We start from the raw sequence: 14,892 nt of genomic DNA, 5'->3' as shown, positions 1-14,892 counted from the left end.
CCTCGTTATCGAGCTGGCCCCTCCTCCTGTGTTTTCTGGGGCATTTCTCTCTTCCACTCTTCCGGCACACATCACACTTATTTGTGCATTTATCACCATTCTTCATACCGAGGGTTTCACTTTGGTCCTCGTTTTTCAGTACATCTACTCTTATCGTCCCTCCAGCACCCTCACAGTCCTCATGATTAACCCCCTCCGTGGTTTTATCTATTAAAACTGTATTGTTTTTATCTCCTGGTGAACGCCTTTTTTATCACTATATATGTATATGTATATATGTATATATTGTTCTTGAATGTGTTTCTCTGACACTTTGTACAATTTCAAAGCAGTTTGTTTGTCCTGAGGCAGTTGGAGATTTGTGTATCCAATTAGCAACTCATTGCACAGGTGGAAAAGTTTTATCTCCGGATTCTCAAGATAGCGAAGAGTCCTGTGAAGAAGATCAGAAAGTGCTATAAACTTTTAAGACAGGGATCCCCAACTTTGGCAACTTGTGGACTTCAATGCCCAGAATGCCCCAGCCAAGGTTGAAGACCCCTTCTTTAAGAGATAAAGCTTTGGTGGTGATTGTTACATATCTAGAATAGCCTTTTCATGTTGCGTTTGGAAAAGTCTATGGGAAACTAATGTTTGTCAACAAGTGTCTCTGGAAAACTGACGCTCAGCCAAATTTTAATGGAATTGTTCTTGGGACTTTTTTTTCCCCTTCATTTTTCAGGAAAGGCTTGTTTAATCACCACTGTGAAACCACCTCAAAACGAAATAAGCTACTTTAATAAAATATCCTAAGAGCAGCTGTTAGATTGCAATTCGTTAATCTTTAAAATCTTTTAAATACTTCTTCCATACCAATCAGTTAACCTTTAAAATATTTTTAAGTATTTAGTTTTCCATATCATTGGAGATGTCTGTTCTTTTAAGGAAGCTTATCTGAGTCTCAAATGAGTTTATTTATTGCTGTGCAGATTTAATATCTTTTAATTAGCTTCCCTAAGACAGGAGGATTGTGGGCTGTAATTACAGTGAGGGAAAAAATTATTTGATCCCCTGCTGATTTTGTACATTTTCCCACTGACAAAGAAATGATCAGTCTGTAATTTTAACAGGGAGAGGCAGAATAACAACAACAAAAAATCCAGAAAAAGGCATTTCAAAAAAGTTATAAATTGATTTGCATTTTAATGAGTGAAATAAGTATTTAGCCCCTTCGCAAAACATGACTTAGTAATTGGGTGCCAAAACCCTTGTTGGCAATCACAGACATTTCTTGTAGTTGGCCACCAGGTTTGTACACATCTCAGGAGGGATTTTGTCCCATTCCTCTTTGCAGATCCTCTCGAAGTCATTAAGGTTTCGAGGCTGACGTTTGGCAGCTCGAACCTTCAGCTCCCTCCACAGATTTTCTAGGGCAGTGGTTCTCAACCTTTTTAATGCCGCGACTCCCAACCGGTTGTAAGTCGAGGACTATTCAACTGGTGCAGCACCGTTTGCAGAATGGGACTTTTGGCGGGCTCAGCAGGGCAGAGACAGCCTGGACAATTCCTATTGGCTTTTGAAAGCCATAGAATTAGACTCTATTCAAGAGAGTCTATTCTATGGGCTTTCAAAAGCCAATAGAATAAAAGGGAGTAGCACAGCTAAGGAAAAGGGGGAAAAAATGGCGGACTGCGTTGTTTGGCGACCCCCGTGAAATGGTCGTTCGACCCCCAATGGGGTCCCGACCCACAGGTTGAGAACCACTGCTCTATGGGATTAAGGTCTGGAAACTGGCTAGGCCACTCCAGGACCTTAATGTGCTTCTTGAGCCACTCCTTGGTTGCCTTGGCCGTGTATTTTGGGTCATTGCCATGCCAAAATATCCATCCAAGACCCATTTTCAATGCCCTGACTGAGGGAAGGAGGTTCTCACCCAAGATTTGACGGTACATGTCCCCTTCCATCATCCCTTTAATGCGATGAAGTTGTCCTGTCCCCTTAGCAGAAAAACCACCCCCAAAGCATAATGTTTCCACCTCCATGTCTGACCGTTGGGATGGGTGTTCTTGGGGTCATAGGCAGCATTCTTCCTCCTCCAAAAATGGCGAGTTGAGTTGATGCCAAAGAGCTTGTTTTTGGTTTGACTACACTTTCACCCAGTTCTCTGAATCATTCAGATGTTCATTGGAAACCTCAGTCGGGCTTGTACATGTGCTTTCTTGAGCAAGGAAACCTTGCAGGTGTTGCAGGATTTCAGTCCTTCACAGAGTAGTGTGTTACCAATTGTTTTCTTGGTGACTGTGGTCCCAGCTCCCTTGAGATCATTGACAAGATCCTTCCCTGTAGTTCTGGGCTGATCCCTCACTGTTCACATGATCATTGAAACGCCACGAGGTGAGATCTTGCATGGAGCCCCAGACCGAGGGAGATTGACAGTTATTTTGTGTTTCTCCCATTTGTGAATAATCACACTGACTGTTGTCACCTTCTCACCAAACTGCTTGGCGCTAGTCTTGTAGCCCATTCCAGCCTTGTGTAGGTCTACAAACTTGTCCCTGATATCCTTGTACAGCTCTTTGGTCTTGGCCACGGTGGAGAGTTTGGAATCTGATTGATTGATTGCTTCTGTGGTCTTGGCCACGGTGGAGAGTTTGGAATCTGATTGATTGATTGCTTCTGTGGACAGGTGTCTTTCATACAGGTAACAAACTGAGATTAGGAGCACTCCCTTTAAGACAGTGCTCCTAATCTCAGCTCGTTACCTGTATAAAAGACACCTGGGAGCCAGAAATCTTGCTGATTGATAGGGGATCAAATACTTATTTCACTCATTAAAATGTAAATCAATGTATAACTTTTAAAAAATGTTTTTCTTGATTTTTTTTTTGTTATTCTGTCTCTCACTGTTAAAATAAACTTACCATTCAAATTATAGATTGATCATTTTGTCAGAGGACAAACGTACAAAATCAGCAGGGGATCAAATAATTTTTCCCCTCACTGTACATGTACAGCAGTGGTTCTCAACCTGTGGGTCGGGACCCCATTTGGAGTCAAACGACCATTTCACGGGGGTTGCCAAACAACGCAGTCCACCATTTTTTCCCCCTTTTCCTTAGCTGTGCTACTCCCTTTTATTCTATTGGCTTTTGAAAGCCAATAGAATAGACTCTCTTGAATAGAGTCTAATTCTATTGGCTTTCAAAAGCCAATAGGAATTGTCCAGGCTGTCTCTGCCCTGCTGAGCCCGCCAAAAGTCCCATTCTGCAAACGGTGCTGCACCAGTTGAGTAGTCCTCGACTTAACGACCAGTTGGGGGTCGCGGCATTAAAAAGGTTGAGAACCACTGATGTACAGCATTTGTTGCCTTTAATCTGTGCATAGAAGCTTAATTTAGAACTTTGAGGATGGATAGCAATGAGCAAGAACACTAAGATGCCAGGAAGATAATAGATTATCCAGTTAAATTCCAACAGGTTAATATTGAAAGATTAAGATTAAAAAATATATATCTTAAACCAGCTGCAGTCTGGCCATCATATTTTCACTTAACACCAAGTAAACATATATCAGTTGAATATTTCCTTAGTGATTTGGCTTATATGCTAATTCAGTTGCATCTGGCTTTTCAACAGTGTGCATTCCTGAATTCAGTAATAAAATATAATAATTTTTTTTTGGGGGGGGAAGTAATTAACGATTAATGGCTGTGTCTGACTCCAGCCTGTCATCCTTATTTAGATTTTGTCAGATTTCTACCCCAGTTTCCTCTCAGTTCTTCAAGATGAAATACATAACATCCTTACATGTTCACACAGACCTTCTTCGACTTAATGGCCATAATTTTCTCAACATCTCCATTGTTAAGCTTTTCTCCATTCTACAGACTTTTTGTGATAGTTGTTAAGCGAGCAAATCTGGCTTTCCCTCCCCCCCCCCACTGGCTTTCCTTGTTGGATCACATGACCCCAGAACAGTGCAACCATCATAAATACATGCCAGTAGCCAAATGCCTGACTTGATCACGTGACCATGGGGATGCTGCAATTCTTCTTGTGCCATATCTGTTATCGGACGTTGGCGATCATGTTGACGATCCTGTTTTTTATCAGCAGCCGCACAAAAAAGTGCTGCTGAGTTTTGTCCAAACCAGTCCCTTAGATTTTGAAGCCACAATGTTCTTCTTCTGCCTGGACCTCGTTTGCCTTCAATCTTTCCCTGGAGGATTAAATGGAGTATGGCGTATTTTTCTGGGTGTCGCATCACATGTCCGAAATATTCTAATTTTCGTTTTTTTAATTGTTTTGATGATTTTCCTTGGCTTTCCCAGGCGGCTTATCACCTCCTCATTTCTGATCTTGTCAACCCAGCTTATACGTAACAGCCGCCTGTAAATCCACATTTTAAATGCTTCTAGTCTCTTCAGGTGGCCTTCTGTCAGAGACTAGTCTCTACTCCATAGAGCAGGATAGAAAAAAATACAGCATCTGACAAGCATGATTTTCAGTCTTAGGCTTATGTCGTGACTGCAGAAGACCTTTTTCATTTTGAAGAATGCTGTTCGGGCTTTTTCTATCCTTGTCTTTACTTCAACGGTCATGTCCCAGCTTTCATGTAAATTAGAACCAAGGTGCGTGATCCTTTCAACTTTTTCTAGTGGTATTCCTTCTGAATGTGTTGGTAGTAAATTAACGGGTTGTTTGCTGACGACCATGATCTTGGTTTTTGAGGTGTTAAGCTTCAAGCCGTATTTTTCAGATATTTCTGGGACTCTGTTGATGAGGAGCTGAAGGTCTTCATGCTTACTGGCAAGCAGAACTGTATCATCAGCATATCTGAAGTTGTTGATCCAAACACCGTTTACTTTGATGCCAGCCTCGATGTTCTCCAGTGCCTCGTTGAAGATTGACTCAGAGTAGATCTTGAACAACAATGGAGACAGAATACATCCTGCAATGGTCATATGAAAAATAGTCATAAGAAACTTTTTTTTCCATGCCGCTGTAACTTCAAATAGTCACTAAATGGATGATTGTTAAGTTAAGAACAACTTCTGTATGACTGGGCAGGCTCATCTGAGGGAGAATGATTGATCCCACTCAAATATATGTATATTTGTCACCCTTGTTCTTGATAGTAAATATTAAGCAAATGTAATTCCTTTAGAACACAGCTTAGGGGAGGTATTACAAAGTACCTGGATATGCAAATTGCTGTGTTTGCCCGCTCTTATAACTCATGTTTTAAAATAGGTAGTCCAAACACACGTGAATGTGTCACCTTTGTTTCCGCAGCGTTTGTTTTTCTAAGAAACCAAAAGACGCTTCTGCCGAAACCCGGGATCGAACCAGGGACCTTTAGATCTTCAGTCTAACGCTCTCCCAACTGAGCTATTTCGGCAGCTGTTGCTTAATAATTCTCTCCTTTTGCCAGATAGAACAGCTATATTTTTCCCTTTAAACCCAGCGGTGGCCAGAAGCGACCACCCGCAGCACTGTAAAACTTTTTAAGATCCACCAACCTATTTTTGTAACCGGATTGTAGCGCTGTCCTCTTTGCCAAGTTGTTGCATTAGTGTGGTTACACTGGAGTGCCCTCAGCTAGCAGGACATAGTAGTATCTCAGTTTCAGCTAAGGCTGGTCTCAGAAGCCCTTATCATACTATTTAATACAATGGCTGCAAAGTCAGGCGAGCGGCCGGGGTTTCAAACCGGTCTGTGCAAAACGCGCCAACAAGATCTACCAAATTCGGCAGCCTTAAGATGCGTGGACTTCAACTCCCAGAATTCCAAGGGATGGGGGGGTGGAGTCATTCAAGCCGGGTTGTTTAGAGAAACTTTTGTACGAAAGGGAAAGCGATTCAATTACTCTGAACCCAAAAGATGGAGGAGGGAGCGGTAAGGGATGCCAGCTAAATCCTCCGCCAGATCTCCACGCTTTTGAAATCCACCTTCTTCCCCGGGCCGATAACCAAGGGGGCCCCCAATTCAGACTCTCATTTAAACTGGGACAACTATCCCAAAGCTGCTTTTTTTCCTCAAGAGGCAGCTGGACTTTTTGGTTTTCCTTTGAAGACATTTCGCGGAGAGCTGAAGAAGCTTCTTGGAGGAGAAGCGAAACGTCTTCAAAGGAAAAGCAGAAACTTCAGTTGCCTCTTGAAAAAAAAAAGCAGCTTTGGGGGAAAACCATGACCTGATTCTCTATAGACCAGTGGTTCTCAACCTTTTTAATGCCACGACCCCCAACCGGTCGTAAGTCGAGGACTACTCAACCGGTCATAAGTCGAGGACTACTCAACTGGTGCAGCACCGTTTGCAGAATGGGACTTTTGGCGGGCTCAGCAGGGCAGAGACAGCCTGGACAATTCCTATTGGCTTTTGAAAGCCCATAGAATTAGACTCTATTCAAGAGAGTCTATTCTATTGGCTTTCAAAAGCCAATAGAATAAAAGGGAGTAGCACAGCTAAGGAAAAGGGGAAAAAATGGCGGACTGCGTTGTTTGGCGACCCCCATGAAATGGTCGTTCGACCCCAAATGGGGTCCCGACCCACAGGTTGAGAACCACTGCTATAGACCCTCACACAAATACGAAGCAAGTTTTAAAAGGCGTTTCAATAAAGCGCTCGTTTTACTGAAAAGGAGACGGGGAGTCAATAGCGAATTTTATTTACTCTTTCCACGAACGTCCCATTTATAATTTCAAATTATAATTTGAAATTGTCCCCATGGTCAGAGCTGTTTACGCGTTAAAATTATATAGTTCGTTTATTTAATTTTCCTTCTGATTTTTTTTTTTTTTAAAAGCTAATGTTCACAAACTGAGCACAAATATCCTGGACGGTTCCAAACCACTTACTGTCTTAAGAATGCACGAGGAACCGAATGGATTTGTCTTGGGCTCTGGGACTTGATGGAATCCAAAGGCACCTGGACTTGGATTTTTTTTTTCCTTCGAAAACGTTTCGCTTCGCATCCAAGAAGCTTCTTCAATTGAACTTCTTCGGGAGAACCGACGAAGAAGCTTCTTGGATGAGAAGCGAAGCTTTTTCAAAGGAAAAACCAAGAAACTCTAATTGCCTTCTGGAAAAAGCACCTTTTGGGACAACCATGGCCTGGATAATTGAAAATGGAATGTATAATTGAAAATGATAGAATGTATCCAGTTTAGATCTAGTCACCTGGATCAGCAAACAGCGACTTTCTTTTAGTTTGAAATTGCCGCCATGGCCAAAGCTTTTTATGCGTCAGATACATCATTTTTCATTTTCCTTCTGTTTTTTAAAAAAGCTACTGTTTACAGACAGAACAATAACTGTACAATTCTATCATTTATTGTCTTTAACAATGCACGGCAATCCGAACGGATTTTCTCGGTGCTATCCAGACTGAATTGGGGTTTCCAAAAAATACCTAGGGCTCCGGGACTTGATGGAATTCCGGAAGTGTGTTTTTTTTTTCCAACAGGCAAATGGACTTCCTTGAATATTATTTTAAAACATTTCGCTTCTCATCCAAGAAGCTTCTTCAACTGAACTTAAGGAGATTCTTGCATGAGAAACTTTAAAAAAAAAAAAGCCCAAGTCGTTGATCTATTCACCTGGGTTGCTAATGTCTACTTTTCATTGTGATTATGTTAAGATGCTTTTTACGTGTATTGTGTAATCTTAATGTTTCTGTGGAGGAAGCTGAAGGTATCTCGGGATACTGTTTCACTTAGCAAGTTGACAAGCTCTTTCCAGGAAAAGGTGGGTGGCTCTTAAAAGAGCCTTTGGGGGTCGTTCTGGGCAGCGGAGAGCGGGCTGGGCTGGCTTTACTTCCCTTTGGCCTTGTGACTCTCGGTCTTCTTGGGCAGCAGGACGGCCTGGATGTTGGGCAAGACGCCCCCCTGGGCGATGGTGACTTTGCCCAGCAGCTTGTTCAGCTCCTCGTCGTTGCGGATGGCCAGCTGCAAGTGGCGCGGGATGATGCGCGTCTTCTTGTTGTCCCGGGCCGCGTTGCCCGCCAGCTCCAGGATTTCGGCCGTCAGGTACTCCAGCACGGCGGCCAAATAGACGGGCGCCCCGGCCCCGACGCGCTCCGCGTAGTTGCCCTTGCGCAGCAGCCGATGCACGCGGCCCACGGGGAACTGCAGCCCGGCGCGGGAAGAGCGAGTCTTGGCCTTAGCCCTGGCTTTGCCACCTTGCTTGCCGCGTCCAGACATAATGCTTCTTTTTTTTTTTTCTCCCTGCTTATAAAAAGCCAACTTCTTCTTAACTCGAGCAAGCTAAAAAAAGATAACGGCTCAAGAAGGGCTCCCGCTACCCTTTTATTTTCTCCCGGAGCTTCAAATCGACGCTTTCTATTGGCTGGCACCAGAAACGAACCGTCGCAGCCAATGAATAGGCGGTTCCTTCCTGGCGTCCAATGAAAAGGCGGGGGCGTGGTAGCTCCATTGTTAGGTTCGGATGTCTAAAGCGGCCAATCGCGGGACGCCGCCGCTAAGCTTTCCTCGGCTCAGGAGTTGGATAAATAGAAGAGCAGTAGAGTTGGCCCTTCGAAATCGCTTTCCGGTTTTTCGCTTGTAGTGCTGCCGTGAGAAGGATGCCTGAGCCGGCCAAGTCCGCCCCGGTGCCCAAGAAGGGCTCCAAGAAGGCCATCACCAAGACGCAGAAGAAGGGCGACAAGAAGCGCAAGAAGAGCCGCAAGGAGAGCTACTCCATCTACGTCTACAAGGTGCTCAAGCAGGTCCACCCCGACACCGGCATCTCCTCCAAGGCCATGAGCATCATGAACTCCTTCGTCAACGACATCTTCGAGCGCATCGCGGCCGAGGCCTCCCGCCTGGCCCACTACAACAAGCGCTCCACCATCACCTCCCGCGAGATCCAGACGGCCGTCCGCCTCCTCCTGCCGGGAGAGCTGGCCAAGCACGCCGTCTCCGAGGGCACCAAGGCCGTCACCAAGTACACCAGCTCCAAGTAAACGAGCTCAAAGCGAAGCCTCCTTCGCCAGACCCAAAGGCTCTTTTAAGAGCCGCCCACTTTCTCCAAAAAAGAGCCGTTTCCTTTGCTTTTACTTTATGTTTAAAAAAGTTTGCAGTATATACAGAACAAGTCAGTTTATCCCTAAGTCGTAAGTTATCTTAATTTCCATTTTAGATAAGATTTGCTGGGGCCAGCTTGCGTTTCCCCATAGCTGGTAAGTCCATCCACTTTAATTTTCTGTTTGTCTTGGGGGAGGGGGCTCCCAAAAGCTTGTATCATGCAAACAAGGCTTAGTTATCACAGTCTTTACATAAAGTGATCAGATAAGATTTGTAGCAAAATGTTTCTCCACATCATACTGCCTGAAGACTGCTCCTCTTCTGAAAAAACATGGGGGGGGGAGAAGCCCAGTTGACTTGTTTAATATTGCTTTAGACTTTTTTGTTCCTGTGTCATTGAGTTTCGTTTTTGCACCACCCTGCAAACATACTTTCTCAAAGAGCTTAAAAGTTTCGAAAAGATAAGTGTGTCTTGCACCCAAGAATGGATTGCTAATATTTATCCTTCCTTATATAAGCCAGTCACGTCCCCTCACATTTTTGTTCATTTGTTTCTATCTGCATCGCAGACTATTCATTTTGCTCTTGGTTTGAGAGAAAGTGTACAATATATAGTTTGGAGAGTGAAAGCATAGGCCTTTGCACACACATGCACACCTTTGAAGTAAGCAAGAATGCACAAAGTTCCAATCAAAAACTCTGAAGAAATCATTGAAAATAGTCTATACATCAAAAATAGTCTACACATCAATGCATTAAGCCATCTAAAAAGCAAGTTTTGTTTATTGTTTTAACAGTTCAAACTGAGTTTCCATTCTAAGAGGTGCTATAAAATAGTGGTAAAAGTTGCTGGCATTTTTTAGCATCCATGTGTTTTACTTTAAAAATGGTTCCTCTGAATATTTCTGAATCTGTAGGATCCAGTTTTTCAGATCTAGGCCAATGATCCTCCTATTAACAGGTCTTTAATTTACCTATTATTATACTACTGTATGTGTGGTTTGCTTTAAGTCTATTTGAAGCAGGTCCTTTTAAAAAAAATACTGAAATTGAGTTAAAAGCATTGAATAGTAATTGCTGAGCTAAGAATAATTCTATAACTATCTGAAAACTTCAGTTGTGTTTTAGCTAAAGGATATTAACTGTTTCAAAATCAGCAATTTGTCTACTGCAATAAACATGCTATGTCCCATAAATATGCTATACAATTCAACTTTTTTTTTAAAAAATGGCATAGCCTGGGTGGGTTAATATTAGCAGCACTTTAATTGATTTTTTTAAACACTACATAGAAATTGCAAATTTGGCTAAGGAAGACTTTAAGGAAAGTTTTCTGGAGCTGTTTTCCATAGTTAAAAGAATGGCCCAAAAACTGATAGCTTATTTTAATCTAAAAAATAGAGAAATTTCCTTTTCTGCCATAACTTTAAAACATCTGATAAAATGTATGCATTTCCTTCCTTCTGATTACTCTGTAGAAGGAAGAGTATGTAAACAATTCTTAATTCAGTGTTTTGGCAGGCAAAAGGAATCAAGTCAGGCAGAAAATAGAGATAGACCTATTTAGACCAAAATAGCTCTTTCTTGTGTTTTTTTTCTAGAGTGGGATCATCCATACCACATCACTGAAAAAGTTGACCCTTCAAATACAAGCATCATTTACATGCAGGGTATGAGAATTGTTCACTGTGTTGCTATTTCAGAAGGAAAAAAAAACAATTAGAAATTTTCTCAAATATGCAAATTTTGGCTCTTCGTCTAATGTTTTCTTTCCTGAGGAAATCTGCAGGATAGATTGGTTTGATACATGGGGAAGCATCTTAGTATAAAAAATATATTCAAGTCCCACTCATAGCTCTCTAGGAAGAGCTATGTGTGTATTTAGTTTTCAGTTATTCAAGAATTCAAAATCGATTCGGAGTTGCATTTTATGGGCTTTTTTCGGCTGCTCATCTCCTGGAAATAATACGAAAAGCTCCTGAAATTGACTGCGAGCCTCAAATAAAGCAATTTTCCAAAAAGAAAACCGCTTTATGGATTTACTTCGCACTAACAGAAAATGTACCGATAGGCGTATTTGGAACTCGAGCGGCTATTTCTGATTGGACGAAATCGAACCAACCAGCCTCAAAGGCGGGAAGTGGTAACGTTCTCTTAGTTTTCCTTCTGGTCGGATTATCCTGTATATAAGGCGCCAAAGCGCGAATAACGAAGTTAATACGATAGTTCTTCTGGCAAGGAAGGGAGTGTGTTGCAGTCATGTCTGGTCGCGGAAAAGGAGGCAAAGGCCTGGGGAAAGGAGGCGCCAAGAGGCACCGGAAAGTCCTTCGCGATAACATCCAGGGCATCACCAAGCCTGCGATCCGCCGTCTGGCTCGTCGCGGAGGCGTGAAGCGCATTTCGGGCCTGATCTACGAGGAAACTCGCGGCGTGCTGAAGGTCTTCCTGGAGAACGTGATTCGCGATGCCGTCACCTACACCGAGCACGCCAAGAGGAAGACGGTCACCGCCATGGACGTGGTCTACGCCTTGAAGCGCCAGGGCCGCACTCTCTACGGCTTCGGCGGCTAAGTTTCTTTTCTTTCTAGTAATATAACAAAAGGTCCTTTTAAGGGCCACCCACGTTTTCAAGAGAGGGCTTGTTCCACTTTGTGTTAAAACTGCTTTTTGCAAAAGGTTTTCTGTGTTCGAGGTGTGTGTGTGTGTGTGTGGAGTTTGTGTGATGGCTTCCTTTTTAGGAAAAAAGCGAAAAACATTCCAGGCAGCAGAGTGGCGCAGCGGAAGCGTGCTGGGCCCATAACCCAGAGGTCGATGGATCGAAACCATCCTCTGCTAATAAAGTAGTCTTTTTGTCTTTATCTATGCCAGAGATAACAATTTAACCTACAATCACCATCCAATGCAATACTCTTTCATGCACTTTAATTTTTCTATTTAGGAGAAGGAGAGAATGACAAAGATTCGTGAAGGATGGTTCTGATCAAAAGATGATTGGGTGACGGGTGTAGCGTGCTGCTCTTTAGAAAATAAATTTCATGCATGCAAAATATGTGACTGGAAAGTAATATGTGAATACGCTTAGAGTCTGCAGTTTGACCGCTTTTCCTGTTCTGTGCACACTGAGCTAATGGAAATTAATCTTAAATGAAAATAGTATTGTGGTCTCCTTTGTTTAGTAGTTGATTAGAAATTTCCTCTGGGAAAAAAACCCTAAGATTTGCATGAAAACATGTAAAGAAAACTTAAAATTTCAGCCCATTTTATTGCTGCTTTGAAATGGCCAATGCATTAGCAGTAATTTTATTATTAACTCCCTGGGTTATGCTTAACGGCTTCGTTTTGGAGCTGTCCTTTAGACCTTCCTGAGTTTGGATTTTTAAAATTAAAATTATTAAAACAAGCCATTTCCTTGATCATAGAAACTACAGCAGTACATGGGCAAGGTAACAATCTTTTGGCATTCAGCTGATTAAAAATTAGCACAGGACTTCAAACCCTTTAAAAATGGTACTGGTTTGTAACAGGAGAATCTGTAAAGATACTGGGGTTGACCCATGAATGGAACTTTTAATGCCTTTTAAAAACATTGCATTAATTACATGTTGGCTTGAACAATGGGTTAAAAATTAAGGAACAGTTGCTGGAATTGGGTATGTCTAGTTTAATGAAGAGAAGGACGAGGGGGGACATGATAGCAGTGTTCCAATATCTCAGGGGCTGCCACAAAGAAGAGGGAGTCAATCTCTTCTCCAAAGCACCTAAAGGCAGGACAAGAAGCAATGGGTGGAAACTAATCAAGGAGACAAGGAACCTAGAACTAAGGAGAAACTTCCTGACACTGAGAACAATTAATCAGTGGAACAACCTGCCTCCAGAAGCGGTAAATGCTCCAACACTGGAAGTTTTTAAGAAGAGACTGGACAGCCATTTGTCCGAAATGGTATAGGGCAGTGATAGCGAACCTTTTAGAGCAGTGGTTCTCAACCTTTCTAATGCCGTGACCCCATAATACAGTTCCTCATGTTGTGGTGACCCCCAACCACTTATACATCACCGGGTGCCAGGGGCGTGGCCAAAGAAAAGGAGGAAAAAATGGCGGACAGCCTTGTTTGGCGACCCCCGTGAAATGGTCGTTCGACCCCAAATGGGGTCCCGACCCACAGGTTGAGAACCACTGTTTTAGAAACTGAGTGCCCAAACTGCAACCCAAAACCCACTTATGCATTGTTGAGTGCTGGGTGGATGTGGCCCATTGGGTGGGCGTGGCCCATTGGGTGGGCGTGGCTGTGGTGGTAACGGCAGACTGGGAGGGACTAAAAAGTTTAATCAATCAATTCCAACTTTGCAAGATCTTGAAGTTGAAATTGACTGATTTAACCTTTTTTTTTTTTTTTTTGCACATGGCGGCAGAGGCTTAAAGCAAAAAGGTTTCATAAAACCCAGCTGAAGGCCTAGGACTGCGGTGACGGCACACGTGCCCACAGAGAGGGCTCTGAATGCCGCCTGTGGCACCCGTGCCATAGGTTCGCCACCACTGGTATAGGGTTTCCTGCCTGAGCAGGGGGTTGGACTAAATGACCTCCAAGGTCACTTCCAACTTTACTATTATTATTATTGTTGTTGTTGTTTTGTTATTGTTTGTTGTTTTGTTGTTGTTATTATAATAAATTCACTGGATTAAATTTAACAGGGAGAAATCTATAGTTCTGGGGCGATTCAATAGGTCACAAGCTGAACTTAAGCCAGCTTTGTGATGCTTCTGCTAAAAAAGGGAGGGCCACTTGGAGATTTATTAACAGAATCCTGATCAAAGGAAGTCAGTAGTTGTCAAACTGCTTTAGGCACTACCAGAACATTGTGGGCACTTCAACCTAAACCTGAATAGTTCAGAGAAGGGCTATCAAGATGGTGAGGGGACTCAAGACCTCCGAGGAGCAGTGAAAAGAACTGATTATGTTTAATTTACAGAAGAGAAGACCAACAGCTAAATCGGCATGGTTGGCTGGTAGTCCCAAAGTTACTTTTTTGAAAGGCAACTGGACTTTCTTGATTTTTTTTTCCTTGAAAAATTTTTGCAATTATAAGACTTGTGGACTTCAACTCCCAGAATTCCCCAGCAAACCATGTTGATTTACCTGAACTAGGTTGACTTGTGAGTCCGCAGTCTAAAATTCAACAGCAGAAGCCATTACAAGGATGTTCTCGACTTATGGTTACAGCCGATACCAAATTTTCTGTTGCCACTGTAACCAAGGCAGTTGTTAAGTGAATGGCGCCTCGTTTTACAACCCATTTTGCCACAGTTGTTAAACAAATCACAGTTGTTAAGTGAATCATATGGTCATTAAGCAAATCTGGTTTCTCCTGTTGACTTTGCTTGTCGGGAGCTGGCTGGGGTGACAAATGGGGATCACACGACCCAGGGACACTGCAACCGTCATAAATATGAGTCAGTTGCCAAGCGTATGAATATTGATCACGAGACCACGGGGGAGGTTGCAACAAGTAAGTGTGGAAAACAGTCATATGTTACTTTATTCGGTCTGAAGTTATTCGTTGTAACTTCAGACAGTCACTAAATGAATTGTAAAAACAAAAACAATAAAGGCAGGATTTAAAAATCTAAAATATGTAAGAGGAGATGAGGAAGAGGAGGAGAATTATACTATATGGCCTATTTGGGCTGTAGAAATCATGGCACCACTAGGTGGCAGCAAAGAGTCACAGCTGTTTACCTCTTTTGTGCCTTCTGGTGGTTGCCCAGATTTTTCCAGCCAAAAGTTTGCCCCAATCTTCCTCCTAAGATCAACACCTCAGTGGGCTTGTCACATCCTTAAATTCCAAAATGAATGGGCGAAGCTAACCCTTTAAAGTCCAGATCATAATTCCCG

The 14,892-nt window shown here is 42.8% G+C and overlaps 3 protein-coding genes and 2 non-coding genes across 5 annotated transcripts; 3 read left to right on the top strand and 2 right to left on the bottom strand.

Annotated features, from left to right (window-relative positions):
- Positions 1–5,306: 5,306 nt before the first annotated feature.
- Positions 5,307–5,379, bottom strand: TRNAF-GAA. The gene has a single exon. It is a non-coding gene; the product is annotated as a tRNA-Phe (tRNA).
- A 2,383-nt stretch (positions 5,380–7,762) lies between these two features.
- LOC120301082 (histone H2A type 2-C-like) lies at positions 7,763–8,204 on the bottom strand. The gene has a single exon (XM_039327813.1). It carries the CDS (start codon positions 8,177–8,179, stop codon positions 7,790–7,792), a length of 390 nt encoding a protein of 129 aa, XP_039183747.1. The 5' UTR covers positions 8,180–8,204; the 3' UTR covers positions 7,763–7,789.
- A 194-nt stretch (positions 8,205–8,398) lies between these two features.
- Positions 8,399–9,031, top strand: LOC120301064 (histone H2B 1/2/3/4/6-like). Its single transcript, XM_039327791.1, has one exon. The coding sequence runs from the start codon at positions 8,560–8,562 to the stop codon at positions 8,938–8,940; it is 381 nt and encodes a 126-aa protein (XP_039183725.1). The 5' UTR covers positions 8,399–8,559; the 3' UTR covers positions 8,941–9,031.
- A 2,204-nt stretch (positions 9,032–11,235) lies between these two features.
- LOC120301063 (histone H4) lies at positions 11,236–12,668 on the top strand. The gene has a single exon (XM_039327790.1). It carries the CDS (start codon positions 11,261–11,263, stop codon positions 11,570–11,572), a length of 312 nt encoding a protein of 103 aa, XP_039183724.1. The 5' UTR covers positions 11,236–11,260; the 3' UTR covers positions 11,573–12,668.
- On the top strand, positions 11,765–11,836 carry TRNAM-CAU. Its single transcript has one exon. It is a non-coding gene; the product is annotated as a tRNA-Met (tRNA).
- Positions 12,669–14,892: the final 2,224 nt, after the last annotated feature.

This window comes from Crotalus tigris, unplaced genomic scaffold, assembly GCF_016545835.1.
Source record: "Crotalus tigris isolate CLP2741 ecotype Arizona unplaced genomic scaffold, ASM1654583v1 scf7180000024367.1024689, whole genome shotgun sequence".
In the NCBI taxonomy this organism is placed as follows: Eukaryota; Metazoa; Chordata; class Lepidosauria; order Squamata; family Viperidae; genus Crotalus; species Crotalus tigris.
Note: the sequence above shows the minus strand (reverse complement) of the source record. Positions and strands in the feature narration are given on the sequence as shown.

Coding starts and splice junctions, on each gene's coding strand:
- LOC120301082 (XM_039327813.1), bottom strand. CDS start 8,179: ATGTCTGGACGCGGCAAGCAAGGTGGCAAAGCCAGGGCTAAGGCCAAG.
- LOC120301063 (XM_039327790.1), top strand. CDS start 11,261: ATGTCTGGTCGCGGAAAAGGAGGCAAAGGCCTGGGGAAAGGAGGCGCC.
- LOC120301064 (XM_039327791.1), top strand. CDS start 8,560: ATGCCTGAGCCGGCCAAGTCCGCCCCGGTGCCCAAGAAGGGCTCCAAG.